This window comes from Emydura macquarii, unplaced genomic scaffold (genome assembly GCF_026122565.2).
Source record: "Emydura macquarii macquarii isolate MOO-44397 ecotype Brisbane River unplaced genomic scaffold, CSIRO-AGI_Emac_v2 contig_2636, whole genome shotgun sequence".
Classification (NCBI taxonomy): domain Eukaryota; kingdom Metazoa; phylum Chordata; order Testudines; family Chelidae; genus Emydura; species Emydura macquarii.
Genome location: NW_027132773.1, coordinates 16,670,039 through 16,692,486, shown reverse-complemented (window position 1 = coordinate 16,692,486; position 22,448 = coordinate 16,670,039). Strand labels below are relative to the sequence as shown.

Sequence of the window (22,448 nt, the reverse complement as noted above, 5' to 3'; positions counted from 1 at the left end):
ATTGCAGAGGGGAACATCACAAAGTGTAGTTGACTTTCCACAGAGAATCCTTAGCCATGCTGTGGACACTGCCAACAAGAATCTGGTACTGGCAACTGTCCCAGACAGGTTACCGGAATAGTTAGACTGTTGGTCCTATGTGTTTTGTGCACATGATTCTAATTGCATTGATCATTTTTTTCACAGCTATATCTTATCAGAATTAAATTTCCTTTTAAATTCCTGGGTTGAAGCGCACTTAGCTGTTGTGTTGTGTTGGCATAATGCTGCTGAAATCAGTGGAAATACACCAGTTGGATTTATGCCAGCTGGGAATCTGGCCCATTTTGTTAAAACATGTAGTTAACATGTAGTGTTTATAATAAATAAATCCCAGAATGATAAGCATTAGTTTAAATTGTCAAATACATCCGGATAGTCTTTTTCTTTCTTTCTTTCTTTTTTTTTTTTTTTTTTTTTTGACCTACGGTATATTGAGAATAGTTGTCAAGCATTATCTTGTTATACATACTTAGCAGGTGTTGAGATCCATTAGAACATAGATGCAGTTTGTTTAGGTTGCTTATGGAATCAACCACATAAAGTTTTCCTTCTTCATTGGTATCAAGTAAGTCAATTTCCAAAGAACTCTCCATTGTACCTAAAAGAAAACATGGATATTGGAAATAACTATTACTGTTAAAGTACCTGATCCTGTGAGGTGCTGAGCTCCCTTAACTTTCCCTGAAGTCAGTGGTAGGTGAGGATGATTAGCTCTTTGTAGAAGACACTCAGCATCTTTCAGGATAGGACCACTATGAGCTGCGAGCAACTCAGTAGCTCACATTTCTAGTGTATTGTTCGAGATCTCCAAGTGTGAAAGTTCTTGCCACGTCAGAATTTTGTAATAGGCTGTTACACCTTTCTGACTCCTGCACTGATTCACTTAGATGTTATACAACTAAGTAATAATTTACAAGGCATGGAAGGTACTTTAGAGACCAATAAGTCTCTTTGACTTCACTGGGGCCTGGCTTATACCCCTAGTCTCTCCCCTGGGTATCTCACAATTTAAATAATAGGGATAGGAGATGACAAATAAAAACTAAGGGAGCAGGTAGAAGAGTGGAGGACAAGGGTTACAATGAAAAACTCATTCGTGTTCTCATACATATTGATGCATCACTGTGGCTTTTTTCTTGGTTAAATAAATTATTGGGGCTTAGAGGTGATCAGCAAAAAGTTAGAGCTTGCTGTAATAGCTCCTTTCCTCACTGTTGTTTTGGTTGACACACAGGACCTAGTCTGAATAGGTTCTGGGCTCGTGGCATATGCCTGTGCCATTCCAAAGAAGGCAAGACAATTCTTGAAGGAAACACAGACTATTTCCTTGTCTTAAGGTACTTGTTCTGATATTCGGCTTAACTTTGGGTATGTCTACACTCCACTTAAAAACCCATGGCTGGCTCATGCCAGCTGATTCAGGCGAAGGGGCTCTTTAATTGCAGTGTCGACATTTAGCTCATGCTGGAGCCTGGGCTCTAGGAACCTGTGAGGCGGGAGAGTCCCAGAGCGCAGACTGTAATTAAACAGCCCCTTAGAATGAGCACCACGTGCCTGAGCCAGTTGGCACGGGCCAGCCAGAGGTTTCTAATTGCAGTGTAGACATACCCTTTAACACCTCTTTGCCATGAGCACAATTTCCATTGGAAATGTTAGGAATTTACATTCTATGTATATAGAATGGATTACTTATCCATTTTCAAACACCCAGAGGCGTGAAGCTGCAGGTCTATATCTGCTAAAGAATTTGAAATTGCAGGGCATAAAAGAAGCTGCTAGATTAACTATGGGCCACTTCAACATTACTATTTATGCTGATAATAACCTTTCAGCACTGGTACCCATGCTACACTGAGTAAGATTCAAAAGTACATTTGCTTCAGGTACAGGGTACCTTTCCAGCTCTCTCCTTGATTCAATTACCAAACCCAACTGGCAAGTTTCCTGACTCACCCGTTTCCATGGTATGACTTCATGAGGAGCAGGTTCCCTCTGCACCAACACTTTAATAAGTGCCTTGGGGAAAACTGGGACTGTTTCCTGTCAGGAACGTGCAGGAGGATACTCCCAGACTCAAGCCAACCCACGCTGCTCTGTCTCTCCCACAGTTGGGGAAACAGCCAAATATTGACTCACTGACTTTCACTGAGACTTCAACTCCTAACTAACTAAAGTGCTTTTGATACGGGGCCTAGTGCTCTTAAGGGAAAATAAGGCTGATGGCTCTGTGAATACATGAATAGAAAGAGTAAGGCCTTTATTCAATTGAAGGGAAATGACATGAAAATAAATACAGCCATGTTTTTCCCCCCCATTCTGAGCAGCTACTGAAAAAATACAGAAATAGGGTGGAAAAGCTAGAATTGCAAATGATCAGCTCACTGCTGCAGCTTTTATAAAATGCAGCAGTAATTTCTACCCACTAGAACAGAGGTTCTCAAACTGGGGAGGGGGGGCACAGAATGTAGTCTGGGTAGGCATGTGAAGGCATAGTGGAGCAGCAGCAGCTGCTGGCTTCGTGCCCAGCTCTGAAGGCAGTGCCGCTGGCAGCAGCTGTGCAAAAGAAAGGTTGGCATGGTATGGTATTGCCAGCCTTACTTCTGCAGTGCTGCTTGCAGCAGTGCTGCCTTCAGAGCTGGGTGGCTGGAGAGCTATATACTTAAACGGCTGTTTGAATCAATGTCTTACTTAATATTTAGTGAGAGGTGTATGTTGATTTTTTTTTTTAAATTGGTGTATGTACTTGTGTGGCAGGGAGGGGAATGTAAATTACCAAAGATACAAAGAATGGAGAGTGTGATCGATCAAATAAGTTTGAGAACCATTTCACTAGTGGCTATATCATTACTATCTTTTTATCTTATATCTATCTTTTTATCTTGTATATGTATATGATGCCTCCTATATGTTACCCATCATTTCTACCTAATACATCTGAGGAAGTGAGCTGAGGCTCATGAAAGCTTATGCCTGCTGAAATTAAATTTTAGTCTTTAAAGTGCCACAGAACTCTCGTTGTTATTACTATCTTTTGTATCTCCCTATGACCACATCCACACCCAGCTGTACTTCTTACAGGACACAGTTATGCAGCCTTCTACGGATTTACCACTTCTCACACACAAGGGCCTCCTGATATTTTTAGCTTGGGCAGTTGTTTCCCTGAACATTTTCCATTTTGGTTAGATGACCTTGCAACAACTTTAAGGAAGACTCTTCTAAACATTTGAGCTCTAATAAAGGTAAGTAACTGATCTGATAGCTTGAGATGTGTTAAATTCACAAATTGCAGATTTTTGTATTTAATTTTGGTAAATAGAACCAATTTCATCACTGTACACTCAATTTCTGTACATAAAAACAGCATGTTATGAATGCTCTGTTTATTTTCCACATCAGCACCTTGAAACAAACAAGATGTGAACACAGATATCAGCATCACAAGCATCCTAACTATTAATTAGTTTCACAACAGGGCCAATCTAGCTTTTAAATTAGCCTTATAGTTTTTAAATTAGTCATTGTAATTTGTATTTTAATATTGCTTAGAGGCCACCACTTCATGAGCATTAAAATATCACAACTTAAATTTAAAAGTATGAAGTTGTTTTTAGTAAAGTTACCACTTTGTAAAACCAGTATTTCAAAATTCTTAAAGAATAAAATCAAGCGTAAATGGATTAGCAAAATAATAGAATGAAGTATAAATTACTTACAATTTAACCATATTCAACTAAAAATCCAGGATGGAAGAAGTCATTCAGTATCAAGTATGAGAAGAAACCCTGTTTTGTAGTTTCCCCCCTCACTTTTAGACCCTCTAAACTCCTACAGCACCTATAAACATAGCTATGAAACTGACTATCCCTTTCAATCTATATTTAGTGTTCATTTTGGCCAAGTAGTCTGGTTTCCAAATATTGAGGTGTTTAAAATAAACACACACACACTTCACTTAGTAGACCAAAGTCACTATGAAATTTTAATATTTACTGCTATTATTGTGATTTTAACATATATTATTTCACTAATCTTTCGCACTGAGTGCTTTAAAACTTACACTTGATAGACAGTAATCAAAATATTCTAAATAATGAAATAGTTAGACATATCTTAAAATACACAAGCTACATCCCTTTAAAAATCCACATTTTTTATGAAGATAAATTAAATATTCCATAAAAGCTACTCTAACAGATTTTTCTGATGCATTGGTTAAGAATATGGGTAAATATTCACAATGCAAATTACTATTTTTCCAGATAACATTACAGAAGGTTGTGTAGGTAAGCATTGCCACAAAAGTGGTGTGGTTGATGACAATACAAAAACCAAATAGGCTCACATAGCTGATCTATGGAGCACCGCCCCATATTTTTGTACCACTATATAAGTTAGTCCGCATCTTAATAGTATGAAATTTAGATCATGTCAAGTGCCTAAACCATGTAATCACTTCTGTGAATGAGGTATGACGCTAAAAATCAGAAGACATAGTTACACTATTCTCTAACAAACAAGGCAGTTAGAACTAAAGGCAATGAACAAATGTGTATAACTACACCAGTGTTTCTCAATTATATTTCGCTGCGGAACCCTTGCGTGGCCATGCCATACCCTCCGCCGAAAAGTCCAGGAAATTTTCCCCTTTTCGGTGGAGCGCTCTCTAGGCAGTTTTCGGCGCGCCATCAACTGTTCGGCGGCGCGCTAACAGCAGTTTGGCGGCACCATCAGCTGTTCGGCGGCACGCTAACAGCTGTTCGGCAGCGCCATCAGCTGTTCGGCGGCACGCTAACAGCTGTTTGATGGCGCGCGATTTCTCTTAATTTTGGTGGTACGGTTCCGCTTTTTCGCAGAACCCTTCAACTCAGGGGTTCTGCAGAACACTATTTGAGAAACACTGAACTACACGGTAGGACTCACTGTTAAAGGATATTAAAACAAATCACTCAGAAGACTGAAGAGCCAAAGAATATCAGCTGCAGTTAGCAGGAAGTAGGATAAAAGTTTAAGAGCACCAATTTGCCTGCTTTGGAGCACAAGTGGATGAGCAGCTGGTATCAGTTTATCACAAAAAGGTTTGTGAAATGAGAGGTATCTAGCATTTGCTGCTATCAGACAGCCATTTTTCTAATACACTATTTACTGTGTTTAGTGACAAGGACTTAGAGCTCTTAAAAAGTGATTCAGAACCCATCATTGAACCCACCAGTCACTATGAAGTAAAAGCATGAACCAGTTAGATCTACACATGAAAGTGACTTATTCTATAAAAAGGATACCATGACCACTCAATTAGAAACATAATGCAAACCTATGCCAGTTATGTAAAGAATGCAGATAAAGAAAACCCTCATTCACAAGTTTCATTCTAACTTTCCCCACTAGGCTCACATCTTCAGTTATATTTGGACAGCACAATAAAACCTCAAGTTCTTCTGATAAGCCTACAGCTCAATGTTTCCAAAGTGATTTAAATCACCAAGAGAATATCATTGATTTAAATCAAGTTTCCCCACTGATACTTCTTCACATATTTCTTAAACAATGGTGCAAATCTGATCACTAAAACATGTTAATTTACAACTCAATACTGTATTTTACAACATCGAGGAGGAAATACTTTGTGAAATTTTTTTAGATAACTATTTTTATTAATTTTGGAAATAGTACACAATACTCATTACCTGTGTCAAGCTGCAGATGCAGCAGCAGCACATTAGGAATGGTAAGAACTAAATCACACACACACACACACACACACACACTAGCATTTATATTTATTAAACTAAATCTTAAATGTTACATGTTTCACATTTGCAATTGCAGCAGTCTCCTGAGTTGCCAGCTGTCCTTAAACTTTTTTTTTTTTAAATTTTCAAATTTTATTAACTCTAACAGACAAGTCACCACAACACCAAACGTACACAGTCTCATCTTCCCCACTCCCACTGTCATTTTTATTCATAGATTGAAACAGAAATATGAGTTTTCTGCTTTTTCAACTCCCAGTTGATTTCTTAGCTTTGAGTGAATAATACCAAATGATGAAAATATTCTCTCTGTGCCTGCAGAGGAACCTACTGATGTGAAAAGTTGCCTTAGCAACTGAAGGAACTCTGTTTCAAGGTGCCTGGCTAATGAGTTCCACCAATTCAGGGGAGTGACTTTGTTCAAAACATCAGTAAACACGTACTGTTTAAATGGCTCCGCTCCAGCCTTAAAATTTATTAGGACTGGCATAACTGAGGAGTGATTTTGAAATGCCCAAGCCATGTCAACATCATCTTCTTCAGAAGTTAGGCATCTACCTTTATAGCTGGGGTCAAGAATGTTCACAAGAAAATGAGGTGGAGTTAGTGCTTGATCCATTCACTTCTTTATTGTCTGCAGTTTAACTTTCTGGTGAGGTATTTCTTTCTTCAATGTCTCTTGAAGTGCCTTCCAAATTTCAACAGCATCAGCAATGCAACAATTTCTCTGAAGTTTGTTTAAGGCTATGGATATAGGCTTCAGTATACTGAGCATATCCTCTACATTCCTCTTTAATCCAATGTTAGATACTGTGGATGAGATACTTCCATCTATCTTATCACGGTTTTCTTCACAAAGTTTTATGAGAAGAGGCCAGTTCTTAATAAATTGTTCAAAACAATCAATCACAGAATTCCATGCAACATCTTGAGGGAGAATTAGTTTGGATCCTCCTGCTCTCTTCAGTGAAGCTGAAGCAAAATGGCTGTTATGCAAGTATTTTGTGATGTCAACATTTTATTTTATTCTTGGAGAAGATGTACCTAAGTCTTTGGCTAAAAGATTCATTAAATGGGCACTACAGCCATATGTTATTAAGGAGCATCCTTCCATTTCTTCTTCTAAATATCTTATCTTTGCCACATTTGTAGCATTGTCTGTGACAAAACTGCATGACAGTTGAATTTTTGTTCAGAGTTTATTACAGCTTTCACTGCCACTACTTTTAAATATTCTATTGTGTGGGTATTTCCTGATGTATCTATTGTTTCTGAAAGATATGCAGCCCCATCTTCTGTTGTCACACAGGCACACATTACTGGATCATTGTATACATTAAGCCTTGATGGGCGGAGCAAACTGGCAAATTTTCCCTCAGTATTTCTTGCACTGTTCAAGTTCCTTCTCATACACTAAATTTAGCAACCTTCCACCACTGTCTGCTCTACCAGGTGAATTGTAGCCTAGTCATAAGGACTCAACCATGTCAATGAAGTGTTTATTGTTAAGAATGCAAAAAAGAATTTGTGGCATAAATTAACTGAGCAACCTTTTCATCTATGGTGTCTTATTGGTATTTGCTGGACCTTACTACAAACCCATCCATGGTGGTGGTTTTACTGGATGATTGAAATCTTTTGCTTGCTACTGATACTGTGTTGTCTGAAACCTGTTTAGTTGCAGCACTGCTGCTAAAAGTGCCAACGGATGACTCTGAAGTTGTTGCAGCTAGACAGTCACAGTCTCTTATGCTTAAAGGGGATCCTGAAACAAAATTCAAAAATGATTTTGAATAGGTACTCTCAGTTCTTCTCATTCTTTATTCACTTAATCATTTACATTTTTTTCAGCACAGATGCAGATCCAATTCCAAATTACCAAAAAGAGCTAAGATTGACTGCACTTAATTTTGGAGTAAGTCCCATAGAACTGACTGGCACTTCTGTTTTTTGAAAAAACAAGTATAGGATGGGGTTCCCTTGAGAAAGGTGAGTTATGCTGAAGTAAAATAGGGAACAGACTTATGGCATCACCATTATGGTCTGTGGTCATGATGTTCCAAAATAAGAGGCATGTATTATGTAATATAAAATAAGGCTGTCTACACTGACAGCAGCAACATCGCCACCATCAGATCGACTTCTCTAGATAGAGATGTGGTTCCCGTGGGCACAGTGCACAGAACAGAAGCAGAGAATTCAACGGGAGTTACGCAAGTTTTTTGCGTAGCTTGTGTAACTCTGGTCGACTGTCGCCAAATCTCTAAGGTAAGTGTAGACAAGTCCTAAGAAAATGACACCCAGTGACAATTGGCCACTCTAGATTTCTTACTGCAGCTTCCTGTACCATATAGTTGGATGATAGATTCTAAACCTAGTTAACTAATTAAATAAGCCATAAGCTAAACTAAACTTTTTCCTATTAACATCCAACATAGCGAACAGCTTGGGAATTTACTTGTTAAATCACATATACTAAAAGGCAGTCTTGAATGATGCATTACAAAGTGAATTATTTAAGTTACTAACCAGTTGATCCACATTGTTCTTCAAATACATCCACATCCTTTTCTCCCAATAAGTTTTCATTATGAGGTTTCATTCTTGCAACTAGGCCTTGCATCTCCTCCTGGCACTGCTTACTCTAGACATTTCCTTCTTTACCAAGGAATTTCTTCAAAATATTCCGACAGGGTCTCATGGCCAGAAGCCTTAACTTTTCAGTGGCAAATGTGTGGTGGAATATAGGAAGCTGTTTTTACTGAATAATGTCTTCCCTTTTTCTTTCCAGTCCACTCCACTGTTCCTTTCTACTCTGCCTCCATCCTTTGTGTCTGTTTTTAAGACAGTGTCTTAACTCCTTGTCTTGCTTAGCCCAGCTCCACCACCACATAAGCACAGAACAATCCTATCCTGTGTCTTTCTTTGCACATGTGACTTTAGTCTGCTGAGAAAAACTGAAAGAGAAATTGAAAGCCCAGAACTTTCAAGAAGCAAGAGCTGGTAGTTAGGTTGGACAGGCTAGAGCATTAATACATTTTATGAAACTAAGTGTAGGTTTAGCATGTTTGTGATATTTAATTGTAACTTATTTTTTAAACAAGAGAAAGTTAGTATTTTATTGAAGCTTTTAAAAAAGCCAAAAATCCCGTTTAAACAAACATCTAATTTTTTTTGAAAAATCATTGATTTTTATCCACCCCTCCCCTAGTTCTGGAAGTCCTGTCATGCTAATGCTAGTTTTGCATGAAACATCTATATTTTATCATTTAGTGATAATTGCACACAGTTTTTCATTTTATCTGATCTCATTTACTTTCAGACAAGGTGGATAACATTTGAGAAAAGACTTCAGTGAGAGATTTTTTTATTCCAAAGATGGAACAGTCTTATACAAGTATATGTAAAATGTGTATCACCACTTTTAAAGTTAAATGTAGTCAAGTATGTTTTGCTATTTATTACTTCATTTTAAGTGCCAATAGCAGGACTTCATGGCACAGGTATAGTGTGGTAAGGTCATATCTTGTGCAATTTTTCAGTCTAATAAAGTTTAAAAAAGTGTTAAAATTACAAGGTATAACTGAACAAAGAAATAGCAGCTGTTCCACAAGCATGTTTGTCCTCGTATACTATTTTCTTACCAAGAGAACTTGCTCTTCTTTGTAATTTCATCTCTGTATTATTAATAATCCAAGATGAGGTGGGTCAGACAATTTTGGCAGTTTAATACATACAGCCTTCAGCACCATATAACAACTGAATTATCAGACTATTTACCAAATTCATGAGTGATTTTGATCCAGTATAAGTGTTACAAGTTACTCTTCCACCCAATTTTAGATCAACTGATCCTATATACACACACTGTATATACACAACTAAAGCAATTATAACATGCATAACATTTACAGATACAATACATTAGATATCCCTGTGCAATGAAGTCTAATCTATGTGGATATATAAATTAAATCTCAAATTTCAAGATTACAATTGCATTTATAGAAAATTATGAAAGTCTTCAAAGTTGGATCCCACACAGAAGATCTAGAAAAATTCACCAACATCTGTTCTTTTGTCACGACATTTGCTTCTAGCCTTTGTTCGAGCCTTGAATGCTGCAGAGTTGTACAAGTGCTACGAAGTGAAAGATAAAATTAGTCAGATGTTTTAAATATCTATGCCTAAACTAATTTAGGTCCTTTACATAATTCGGATGTAATGTCAGCTGAATAAGATTTTAGCACATAATGACCTACTCAACTGATTAAAGAAGAGCTGCCACTAGATAAGCCTGAATGTCACCATATGGAAATAAGATCTAAAATTTTCCAATAGAAAAGATGAGACGCATTCAAGAGTCTTAAAGCCTATTCCTTTCACTGAGACTTAAGTGCCTAAATTTGATAGCATTGTTCCAGAAAACTGTGTTCTAAATGAATCTGAGTAATCTGACTATGGTTAGAAAACATCTATTCTTAATATACTAGTATTAACTAGCATACTACCTCCTCCTGCCTCTGGGTGTTTTATACTACACATCCAATTAGTATGAATCTAATCTGTTGTAGTTGAGTTTTGGATTCACAAAATGGCACAACCTACTTTTGTAGGCATGAATATAAGATGGCCACACTGTTTATAAATGTCAAAACAAGGATGATCAAAGCACCCTAAAGCTAGACCAGCATCAATCCTGTACTCTGCATCACACTATAAATTCTGAATGTCATTTTACAGATGTTTTTGAAGGTTGTTAGGACTAGCTGCCATGAGTTTCACTACACAAGCTTTAGAGGGAGAGAGTTAAGCAACTTTAATGTCTGAGATAAGCAGCTTTCCCATAGGCTTCAGTTGTCACTCATGTATAACATCTCAGGACCATCCGGGGGACAGAAGCAAGTGCTATATTCCATTGGAAAGGTGTCCAAGTGTCTACAGCCCTCATTACTAGTCACAAGATGAACCTAAAGCTCAGCCCAGGACAGACTGTAAAGCACTTCAGAACAGCCATTTTTTGTTAAACTAAACATTTGTAGCAGGTTGACTAGAAAAAGGCAGCTGTTTGATTCTTCAGGTTTTGAATGTTAATTGTGACAGGGCATGATAGTGGGGTAAGTGCAGGTGATACAGCTGAAGGTGTGATAACATACCCTTTCAAAACGGGGTATCTTCATTGTTTTAAGAGTTGCAGCATCAAGCATTACTGGTGGTCCAAGTTCGAACACATTCCGAAGAAATTCATTGGACTGAGTAAAAAAAATTAAGACATCAATAACCAAGATTCTATTCTGAATACTGTAGCAGTTTTGCCTTTGATATTTAAGTTACACAATACTGAGTCCAGACCAGTAATTCATGCTTGTTGAATACTGTCCCCCACCGCCATTTTTTAAGCAATCAGGACTCAATCAATTCTTGCTTGCATCAGACAATCAATGCTTGGCACAGGATTTGTCAGAGAGGCAATTATAGCTTCAGCAATGTACTGACCCCAGCATCGAAGGGTCTACTATGCCATATGCCCTACACTGGAGTAGCTGGTGTAAATCACACTAGATGTGAGTTTCCTTCTGCCAGGGCAATTTTCAGCTGGCCATTTATGACCAATTGTACTGGATAATCTGGCCCAGTGTAAAAAGCCCTTAGTTTTCATTTTACGAATTGTTAATGAAAATGGAAAGTTACTTTAGAACCAATTTATCATAGCTATAATTCAAGACATGTTGCTTTATTCTTAAATATTTCTGTTGGGAAACATCTTTAATAAATCGCTGGCTAAATTCCAATAGAAGAACAGGATAATTTCAGAGATAGGCAATAGTTCATATTACTCAAGTGGCCAGACAGGAAGCTGTGTGAAACAGCAGCTCACCTGCAAGTGATATTGCATCCCTGATCCCAGAATCTCTTTGAAGGTATCATATGTTTGTTTCTTAACCCAACAGTCAATATACATACGCTCAGGTCCAAATTTGACAGTCTCTGTAGGGAAGTCACGTTCCTGTCCAAAAATCAAAGGCAAAACAGGAAGACAGACTGCATTATCAAAACTGATATAGAAAAAATTAAGCAGACAAAAGTTATATAGAAAGCTCATATGTTAGGAACTAGTATAGTTTTCACTGAGTGATCCTACACAAAATAAGGACAAGAACCATTTATCCTGTAAAGTAACCCACTATGCAAGTCTAGTAAAATTGCTGATTTTACTGGACACAGGCTGAAATGCAGTACTTAAGAGTATTAAATTTATGCTGCTACAGGTAACATTAAAAGGTACTTAATACAGTCACAATGACAAGTATAAGATCAAAAGAAACGTTCACTTGGCATGGGACTTCCATCATTAGTCAGGTCTCAGTGGATCTTTAAAGACCCATGCAATACAAGGTCCTGATACAGTGTTGAAAAAGAATTTTATAAATCCTTCATTGTATTTTGATGCAAACCATACTTATGAGTATTCAGTTCAGCTAATGCAGCAATGGGTGCCAATATAAGATCCTAGATAATGTTCTGTAATTCACCTTTGCAGCTTTCTTTCTCAGAGCTGTTGTTAGTTGCTAAAAGCTTGACTGTTTGACAGTACAATACTTCATTTAGCTGGTATGTAAACTAATGATTTGTTATGTGAAGTCAAATTTATGTGGCTTAGTGACTTGTGAACACTTTGCTGCTCAAGTGTTGGAAGTTATTGTCCAGAGCTTTCAATAGTGCTGTAGAGAACGGTACAGAACAACAATGGCAAGTTGGTCCTTATTTATATTTATTACATGACAATTCTGCTAATGAACTGATATACATTTTAGAACAATTCAGTAATTCAGAAAAGTCAAGAGTTTGTAGATAAAGGAAGAGTTCCAGAGTTAGTCTGTATACAGCAAAAACAACAAGAGTCCTGTATGCACCTTAAAGATTAACAAATTTCTGCGGGCATAAGTTTTCATGGGTTGCATCTGACGAAGTGGGTTGCAGCCCACAAAAGCTTATGCCCACAGAAATTTGTTAGTCTTTAAGGTGCTACAGGACATTTTTTAGATAAAGGAAAAGTCTCATCAGAAAACTCTGTGCATTGAATAAAGGGGCACTTAACATTTATACTGCAATGTTTTATCCATTTTATAGAAAATGATTTATCCAATATAGAAGTCAAGTTTATATTTCCAATCTAAACTGAGGTTTTTTTTAATTGGCCTTTAAATCATTTTTAGGTTACTAACTATCAACTTTTGAGAGATGGAGTTAACACTAATCCTGCCTTAATTCTTAATGAGTTAATATACTAAAAATTGAAGTTACTTGGTGCTTATGCTCAAAATTTATCTAAAATTGTAACAAATGTTTCAATGAAAAAGCAGTATCAAGTATTCAGACAACTGTTTTTTTACATTGTTTGCCACTTTTTGCTCCACAGATCAGTGTTTTTAAAGTCATTGGAAAGTACCTCTACTGCTCGCAAGACATCTCTGAAGACAGATCGTTGCTTTCTTTTGTCTACTTTGGCACGGTGCTTGTTTCCATCTGTAGCCAGGGCCTTTAGTTTCTGTGTTAAGAGCTCCATATCTTCATAAAAGAAATCCTAGCCAGACAAAAGGAGACCTGTCAGTTTCTGGTCTTTACCTGTTTTTCTCTAAGTGGTAATACATCAACTTTTCCCATGGCACTGTCAGTCATTTGGATTATGTAAGTTTATAAAGTAAAAAAAATGCATTAATTGTACTTAAAAGGTTAAGTGATCAGGGTCCAGGTCATCCAAGTGTGACCTATGTGCACCTACTGGCAGTTATCAGCTGAAACATTAAAAGTGGGGCTCCAATATGAAAAACTGCCAACAAGGTCCCATGTGAGGCCACTGGATTATGGAACAAACTCCACACTTTGCCAGCTAGAGTCTAGATTTGTTACCCCTCTGGACATGCTGTAGCGTTACCTTCTCTGGCACTTGGGAGTCGATCAGTGGCTTATGGGGATGTTTTGAGCTATGTTTTGGGGTGGATTTCAACAGTACTGACAGCTGACTTAAGAAGTTTAATGCCATTTATTACTGTGAATTTAAATTTTGGAAGGGAACCCAAAGCTTACAAGGGGGACTTTATTTTTTAAGAATTAAATTTAAACTGTTTATGGAGGCCAAATTAATTCCTAACCAATTATATCTATACGATGTCCTTTTACTGATTCCACATTGTTTGAATTACTTTCAAATGACAGTGTTTTACTTTGCCTGCCCGTTCTTTGTGGCATGCACCATCGGTTAATTTTTGAACTGTGCCTAGCACAACAGAGCCCTGCACCTAAACTGAGGCTACTAGGCACTACTGTATTTAATACCTTTCTTCCACTTTTTTTCTATTTTTTAATCTCATTTTACCACAATGTCCTCAGTCTGTCCCATATACCATACCACACAAACATACTGAATATCATCTGATCCTGTGATTAAGTTGATAAATTAAGAGTGAATATTGCATGTAGTTTGAAAGAGGCAAGGACAAGGAATGTAATAAAAATCTTGCATGAATGAGAGTAGTGTAGACAAGGGTATCATCAAATGGGATTACAAGGCCACTAGGATAATAATCAGTGTCAAATTCTGCCTATTATACAAGCCACTGAACTGGGTAATTTACATATGAACCAAAGTGTTTTTCTTAAAGGAAATATTTTAAGATCTTAAAGAATGCAGATTTACTCAAAATCTACTTCATTCAAACTAAAATTTTAGTCACTTGCAGCTACAGTTCAAGTAAAAAGAAGGGTTCAAAGTCAAGACTCATTTTGCCAGGCCTAGTATCTTCACTTTCACTGTCAAGCCCTTTCAAAGTACTTCCATAGCTGGCACCTTGTGGCCAAATCCCTGCCACATTTAGAAGCACTATGAAAAAATCAGTACAATTTAGGTACTATGGGACATTAGTGTGCTTTGTATCCTGACTCATTTACAGTTACCCCTTCCCCCTCAGAGAGTGTTCTAGCTTGATCAAGGCTGATGTGCTTTGCCAGGATCCCTTCTGGCAGCCCTCCCAAGCTGTGCCCAGGGAAAAGTGGAGACTATTTTCTTCAGTGCTGTCAAGAAAACAGTTAAGAAGTTAGTAAGGCACATTACTGAAGGGCAACAAAACAGATAAAGTCTGTGTTGTGAGGGAATATTAAGACAAATTACAAGTTACTTAAAATATCAAACCATCCTGTTCAAAGGTGAACCACAAGGAAAATATACCAGTCACAACCTCTGTAGCATAATATAAATGTTAAAATCCTTTTTTTTTTTTTTTTTAATTTTTCCTCCAAAGTTGCAACTGGCTGCAAAATGCATCAATCTATCAGATGCCAAGAAACTGGACAAAAGTCAGGCAAGTCTCATTTAATATTGATGTTTTACTGATCTCCATCATTGGGTAGGCCCCTTTGAGGCATCAAATAAGGAAACGGAAAACCACCACTAAAGATACTGTCGAAATTCAAGAGTGCACTGCAACTGACAGTACAAAACGATGCTTTTTGGGAGTCTCTGGAACTCAGCTGACTAGCAGATTTGGGGAAGCTGAACTAAATGTACTGAATTCCCCCCTTAACTTGGTTTCTTGGGGTATAAGATGCTAATATACATTCCTTTTCTTTTCAGTTCCTTTTAAAACAAAAACAAAAAACCGACAGTTATTTAGCTGTTGGTATCAGATTTTTAGACTCTAGCCTTTGAACAGCCCCAGAGTTATCACAGGGAGACCATAGATGGCTAGCACAAGTAAGCTTGTTTTAATTGAGGTAGTTATAGTGTTTACCTAAATTTCATTTACTGTTTAGATGCATTTTTCTTTATTACCTTAAGTTGTGTAATGTTGCTATGCACCTCTCCCACCCAGAATGTGCAGAGAGATAGAACTAGATTGTAAAAGGTGGTCCTTTGGAATTTGGGATGTTATGTGAAGCATTACGTACTGCAAATGTTTAATTTGCATCAATCACAATGCAAGAAACCTATTACAGCTAATCCATTATACTTACAGCATCTGTTTCTCGTGCCAGTTCAAACAGAAGAGCCAGTGTTTCTCCAGCAGCAATTCTCATGTTGACATCATCACAAGATAACAAGCTTGGAAGCTTATGTAAATGCCTAGAAAAATGAGCTACATTTTATTAATCTTTAAAGAGCGATTCTTACAATAAAGCAATGCTGAGGTGAAACAACAGATCATTGTAAAAGTTGCCTTCTGGGAAAGAAACATACATTTCAAGTTTTTTCTTCACTTCGTTCATTGGGCAGATGGTCAACAACAAAGTCCATGCTAAAAGAGCACTGATGTGAAGCACTGTGTTGTGGGTGCTAGAGATACCATTAGTGTCTCTCTCCCTCTGATAGGATTTTGTGAAGATGTTTTCCAGACACTCCATAGTTGAATACAGTTCCTGATTATTAAAAAAAAAAAAAAAAGTAGAGTATAAGTGACTAAATTCAACTATTTAAATTTGTGTAAAACTTGATGAAAAGTGAAGTGTTTATTCTTACAGTAATATCATCAGTGACTATGAAACAGCAAACTCCCAAGCAGGTTGCACACTAGACATGGAAGAGAAATAAAACAAGTCAATATTTCATACTTTATTTTGATTCTACAGACCTGACAAGCTTTAGTCTGAATGTAGCCTGCTGTTCACCTGATTAGCTACATTATTTGAAGTGCTAGTAAAAGCTCATTACTACAAACTACAAGTTTCACAATGAAATAAAAAGGATTTTGATGTCTAAGGATTTTTTAGGAATTCTGATTAATGACATTTTAAGGGTCTACTCCACATGTAGCCTCACCAGCTCAAAAGTGGTAGTTTCCAGTTTCTAGTGGACATCATTTTCTAATACATAAAGGGCAATCCAAGCTTCTCTTAAACACCTATGTTAAATGTTAAGGCTGCTTTGCCTTTAAAGCAGTGTTTCAAGTTGTGTTTTGATGCAACTACATAGTCAAGTTAACAGCATTTATTTTGACACTGCTTGAAAACAACAAAACAGGTAAACCAGTTATGCAAGAGTGAATGCAAGAGAGTTAAAGGGTACTAGCTCAAACGCAAGATACTAAAATTACAGAAAAATCCAGTATAATTTACAGCAATGGCTACTGCTTTGAAGGGGCTTTTAGTTAATATTTTGGTGGATTCAGGAACAGGGGCACAGATGGATTCTCTGTACTTGGGTTTGAGGCTACCATCACTACACAAAAAATCTTGACTTGAGGAGGGTATGCAGTTTATACACTTTTCTGCTAGGTATAATTGTACTAATCCAGAAGTTTTACAATTTGCATAAATACTTAGACTCATTAGTTTAACAGTGAGAGTTCTGTGGCACCTTAAAGACTAACAAATTTATGTGGGCATAAACTTTCGTGGGCAGAAACCCACTTCATTGGATGCATGAAGTGGAAACTTCAGTTTGGTAGGTATATATACACATGCAAAGGATGGGTGAGTTACATCACAGCGAGGAGGGTGAGTATATATTAGTATACTATTTCAGGAAAAAACTGAAAATAATCCCATTGGACAGGCAATACATTAGGAATTCTAGAAGTGAAAGAACCATGCATTGTCTCATACCCAATTAATGGTAGGAATCATATAATTATAACGTAGTCCAAAGACAGAGTTATTAACAGTCCAATTTGAAGGAAGAACTGAGTGATCAAAGCCTAGTCACATCATAAGATGTGACCAGAATTTTGGGATGGAAAAAGCAAAGCAGCACAAGAGAACCAAGATATTTTACATGGTGCCTTGGTTTCATAGAACATAGATCTCCATAGTAACTGAAAAAAATGCTTTGGGACTGAAAAGAATGATTTAAGTGCAGAACTGGAAGTGCTGGTTAAGTAAACATCAATATGCAACTTTGTCTAAAGCCAGTGAGTATAACACCAATGCCTATATTTCAACTCTCATGCCATCACTGAAAGCTTCTGGCAGCATAACACCTATATACATTAGAGCAGGAATTAAATTATAGGCCTGCATTAGCATGTCAATGAAGTGGTCTGTATTTTGGTAGCAAGGAAAGAGCAAATACCAATAGCTTTAAACAGCTGTACTACCTCTCTTCTACAGCCTAGTAATTTTATACTTACAGCCTGTCTAGCCTGGACACTAGCTGTTCCGTCGCAGATTATCTTTTTCAGAACTGGTCCAAGGGTCTTAAGGATTTCTTCACTTTCAATTCCTGACCCCAACTGCACACAAAGAAGACATGCCAGCCCTGCCGCTGCACACTGTTCATCACTCTTACCTACAGATTAAGCAAATATATTGAATGATCACCTGTGAATTTTATCCTCAACTGAATCACTTACATATTCATATAGAGGGTTGTAAAGGTAGAGCCAGCAATGAAGTATGCTGTATTAATAAAAATCCAAAAAAAGAAAAGAGCAATGAAACTGATAATATTCTCTCTAATTCCAGTCAACAACTGGAATGAAGCAAAAGTCAAGATAATTTTGTAGCTCAAAGACCAAACAAACACTAACATCTCACTTTGGACAAGAAAAGCTTAGCTAATAAAATGTATGTGATCTACTAAAAATTTTCTGTAAAATAGTAAGTCTCATTTCAACAAATACTACTACTAGTGGTCTGACAAATTGGTCCCTAACCTATAGTTCTGTTACCTTCCAGTAGCATACAAGCATTTTATTACCTTTCTTTATGCAGCGTTCGATGCTATCAGTTAAAGTCATTCTCCTTTCCAGGATAAATTCATACAGTATTTTAGAAGTCAGAGCATTTTTAAGACCTTCAAGAGCTGCTTGTCTGGTCTTTGCACTGTTGGAGGAATAATATAGATTGACAGAAATAAGTCTTTATGTAAGCTAAAGCTGAAAAATTTTGCTTTAGTACACTTTTATAGCTGTCTACATTACACATCTACCTGGTGCTGTCAAAATTTATGGAAGTACTAGGTGTTAACATTTAGCACAGATGCGGAACAAATCTTCTGGGCAGACCAACTCCTCAATTACAACTCAGTTTATTTTTCTCCACCCCTTTCCTCAGCTAGAATGCAGAGGGGTAAAAACTTTGGTTGGTGGCTATGGCATATGCTTACTTCAGCATCGCAAAACTCACAATAGCTTACCAGCCCAGAAACATTCTACTCTACTCCCATCCTCCCTCATGTTGATATTGTTTGCAATTAATTTAAGCTCCTTTTCTGAGGCAAACAATTTTGCAACACCAATTTACTTGAACAGAGCACTGACAATACACAAACATTTTAAATTTGTATTAATAAAAAAGAAATCTAGGCCTACATCTCTAGTTTACATCAAACATTACTGACTAGCTATTTCTGATTTAACAGAGTGGAGAATCAAGTCCTCACTGTAGATTACTAAATTGTGTTTTTATTAAGTATACAACAGAAATAAAGATAGGTTAAGTTCCAATGGGGCAGCACCACATTGATAATTTGCATTAGAGAAGTCAAGTGACGATTGGTGATGCGTAAGTACACTGTTTCCAAACACCCTATACCTCTTGTCCAAGGTAAGGTCAATGAATCCCTTTAACTTGTACTCGAAATCTTCTTGAGTTGCTTCTTCATCAACTTCAGGTCCTAATGTATACAAGACAGATTAATCCTAATGCACATTACAATGTTAGTGTTTAGATAATTTGAAATGTATAGTACAGGAGAAGCTGACTACTACATTTAAATATCACATTTTTCAGCAAGAAGTGAGAGCTATTACAGCAGTAAAATGACAGCTGAGTGGAACATGCTTATATCCAATTGCCAATAGGGGAAAGTATTTGTTTTGGTAGCCAACTGATTCTGCCTGAGTTGTTTGTACGTGGAGATTTCAGAATGAAGCAGCTGTCACAAGTGCAGGTGGGCTGATGTCTTGGGTTCTCTTATTGTTCCAGAGACAGGTGGTAAAAGTTCCATGTGAATAAAGGCATTATCAATTTCTGTTTAAATCTAACCTTTGTTTTGGAAATTAGAAGCCACAGGAGGTTTTAAAAATAGCTTATGAAACACACTGTATATTTTACCTGTAAATACTTTAGCTCTTTTAAGAGGTACACATTACAGTAGTGGGGGTCAGTAATAACTAAACACGGCGTTTCCAGTGTATTTGAAAGATTATTGTACTATTTTACTAAAGATTAGATAAGCATGTGTCTGAAACATCAATTTGGTTTTCCAAGAAATTTCATAAAATGCACAGATTAAAATAAAAACACACCTTCTTCAGTGAAGCTGGCAGGATCACTGAAGCCACTGCAGTGGCTCATAGTCTCAACTGATGCATCCTCATCACTGAAAGGCTGCACATTTCTGTGCTGACCACCTTAAAAAGAAACTTCAGTGATTAATTTCATATTAGGAAAACACTGCAGCAGCTCTACATATTGCCATCCCACCCCGTTCTCACTGACCCTCCTGCAGAAATAAGGGACTCCCCTGTCAAAGGTTGATTTTCCTCCCTCCTCTGGAAGAGCCAGGTTTCCATCTCTTCCTGGCCCCACTTAGGGGTCATATAGGGGGTATAAAAGGGTGCTTAAACACTAAGCTTAAACACTACTTAAACACCAATTATTTGTGGAATAATGGAAGGTATGACTGTGTATTTAGTGTACTGGTGGAATTTACAACTATGGAGGTGCAACACCTTCAGGGCTAGTCTATACTTAAAACTTATAGCAGCACAGCTGTACTGGTACAGCTCTGCCACAGTAAGAGTGCTTATGTTACCACTTTATGTTGACAGGAGAGCATCCCCCACCAACACAGCACTGTCAACAGCAGCACTTATGCCAGCAAAATTTATGTTGCTCAGGGGTTTCCCCCCCCCCCCACACTCCTGTGCAACAAAACTTTTGCCAGCATAAGTGCTAGTGTAGACAAGTCAAGGTTGTGTCTAGGCCATTGCATTTTATCGGGTTTTCAACCACCACCACAAGTCTACATTTAGAAAATGTATTCTATTTAGGCAAACATAACTACCACAATCAAAGACAGATTAAGAAATTAAAACCAAGGAAATTCCACTGTTTTAATCAAAATTAAATAAAGTACAACTGTTTTAAGTTTTTTTTAAAAGAGTGAATTAAGTATTTAAAAAATTAAGGGACTTGGTGGATTCTGCATCTCTGGATAGCTTTAAATCAGAGGATACTCTTTTGGAAAATATGCTTTATGAGTGCCTGAATTCTGGGACTCATGACCTCCACTGTGAGAATGGTTACAAAGCAGCATTGGGGGCATGACATCCTTGTCATTCTCATATTCCTAAACAGAGTTGAGAACCACTCATCTAGTGAAAACTAAGACAAGATGCCAACATCCGAAAAAATCAAATGCATTGCCCACCTTCTGGAAGTTTTTAAAACTCTAGTTATCCAACCCTAGCCAACGATTCACAGCTCCATATCACAATGAGAGTTTACACTCTCCAATCACTAATGCCACCCTCCCTTCTCCTCGCCCCACAAGCCAATAGACCATTTTGGAGTCTCACTGCCTCGCAGGCAGAACAAGGCCATTCCCAGGCGTGTCAGAAGACGGAGTTTCATTCCCAGACTGGAACCGAAGCCTAGCAACGAGAATGCTCAGGTACCGTCACTCAGTGTAGGGTGACCGATTTGCACGCCGGGCTCCTGAGGAATCCACTCAGCATTTTCTCCAGCGCCCCCAGCCCGGGCGACAGGGCACCTGCAACACTCCAGCCACAGGCAGGCGGAGGCAGCTGGCCAGTCCCCAGGCTGGACAAGGCCATTAGTGGTGACGCCAGCACCGCCGAGGGGACACCGGGCACGGCGAGCTCGGCTCGGGGGGTCACGAAAGCACCGGGGACGGAGGCGACTCAGCTGCCACGGGGCCCCGCCTACGGCGCCGGGCTGGACCCGCAGCTCGCCGCCCGCGGCCCAGCTCGGGGGCTGCGCAGAGGCGGGTGCGCTGGCTCGAGGCACGGCAGTAAGTTGTGCGCATGCGCCGGCTGGGTACGTGAGGTGGCGGTTTGCAAACCGGCCTGCTGTCATCCCCGCTGTGAAGGGGCCGCCGCGCTCGCTCAAGCGGCCCCAGGAAAGGCACGAGCGGCCGCCGGCGTCTATCGGGAGATCCCCGTAGGGGTGAAGCCCGCCCAAAGCCCGGCCACGTAGCCAAACAGGGCGGCTCCGCTAGCTGAGGGCCGGCAGCCCAGGCCCTGCCCGGCCCGCCGAGTCCCCCCTTCTACCGAGCACCAGCGCATCATGGGCAATGTAGTTTCTCGTTCTTGGCGCCCCAAAATAAGAGCCTGGGACAGGGCCGCAGGAGAGAACTACAGCTCCCAGCATGCCTCGCGGCTCCTACCTGCTCCTCGCTGGTGGTTGTTGCTCCCCCGCTTCTTTGACTTGGGCATGGCCACCGGCGGCGCGGCGCGCGTCTCCCTTCTGTGGGTCTCGGTCGCTCTGTTCCCCCCCGCCCGGGTCTCAGCGACAATCAGCCGATGGAGGAGCAGGAGCGCTTTTTACTACAACGTCTCTGCGGGGCTGACTTCCCGGACCGAGGCAGTGGAGGGGATTGACGGAGGCAGGCGAAGGACGAGTCGGTGGTGGCGGCAGAAATCCCCGTGGAGGCCCGTGAGCAGAATCGATGCATCTTTCTCCTCTCAGACA

General features: G+C 38.9%; 2 protein-coding genes and 1 long non-coding RNA gene across 5 annotated transcripts in view; 1 reads left to right on the top strand and 2 right to left on the bottom strand.

Annotated features, from left to right (window-relative positions):
• The window catches only part of LSMEM1 (leucine rich single-pass membrane protein 1), a 12,960-nt gene extending 9,077 nt beyond the window's left edge, over nt 1-3,883 (bottom strand). Inside the window, exons 1-2 of the mRNA XM_067564222.1 lie at nt 3,759-3,883; nt 512-640 (exon numbers count right to left, since the gene is read on the bottom strand). Of these exons, the coding sequence (XP_067420323.1) occupies nt 512-635 (124 nt within the window). The 5' untranslated portion in view covers nt 636-640; nt 3,759-3,883. The remainder of the gene's footprint in view (nt 1-511; nt 641-3,758) is intronic.
• LOC137163843 (uncharacterized) lies at nt 3,213-15,939 on the top strand. Of its 2 annotated transcripts, none has more exons than XR_010922852.1 (4): nt 3,213-3,284; nt 13,216-13,484; nt 15,095-15,154; nt 15,809-15,939. It is a non-coding gene; the product is annotated as an uncharacterized lncRNA (long non-coding RNA). The 2 variants fall into 2 exon arrangements; XR_010922853.1 differs by lacking the exon at nt 3,213-3,284 and adding an exon at nt 7,660-7,784.
• Nucleotides 9,146-22,448, bottom strand: IFRD1 (interferon related developmental regulator 1). 2 transcript variants are annotated; one of them, XM_067564221.1, is made up of 12 exons: nt 22,144-22,448; nt 20,039-20,143; nt 19,323-19,404; nt 18,487-18,611; nt 17,918-18,075; nt 16,309-16,359; nt 16,030-16,208; nt 15,807-15,915; nt 13,246-13,380; nt 11,674-11,802; nt 10,952-11,047; nt 9,146-9,935 (listed from the first exon to the last, which is right to left on the bottom strand). In XM_067564221.1, exons 1-12 carry the CDS (start codon nt 22,190-22,192, stop codon nt 9,846-9,848), a joined length of 1,308 nt encoding a protein of 435 aa, XP_067420322.1. In that variant the 5' UTR covers nt 22,193-22,448; the 3' UTR covers nt 9,146-9,845. The 2 variants fall into 2 exon arrangements, with proteins under 2 accessions (XP_067420322.1, XP_067420321.1); XM_067564220.1 differs by lacking the exon at nt 22,144-22,448 and adding an exon at nt 21,413-21,453.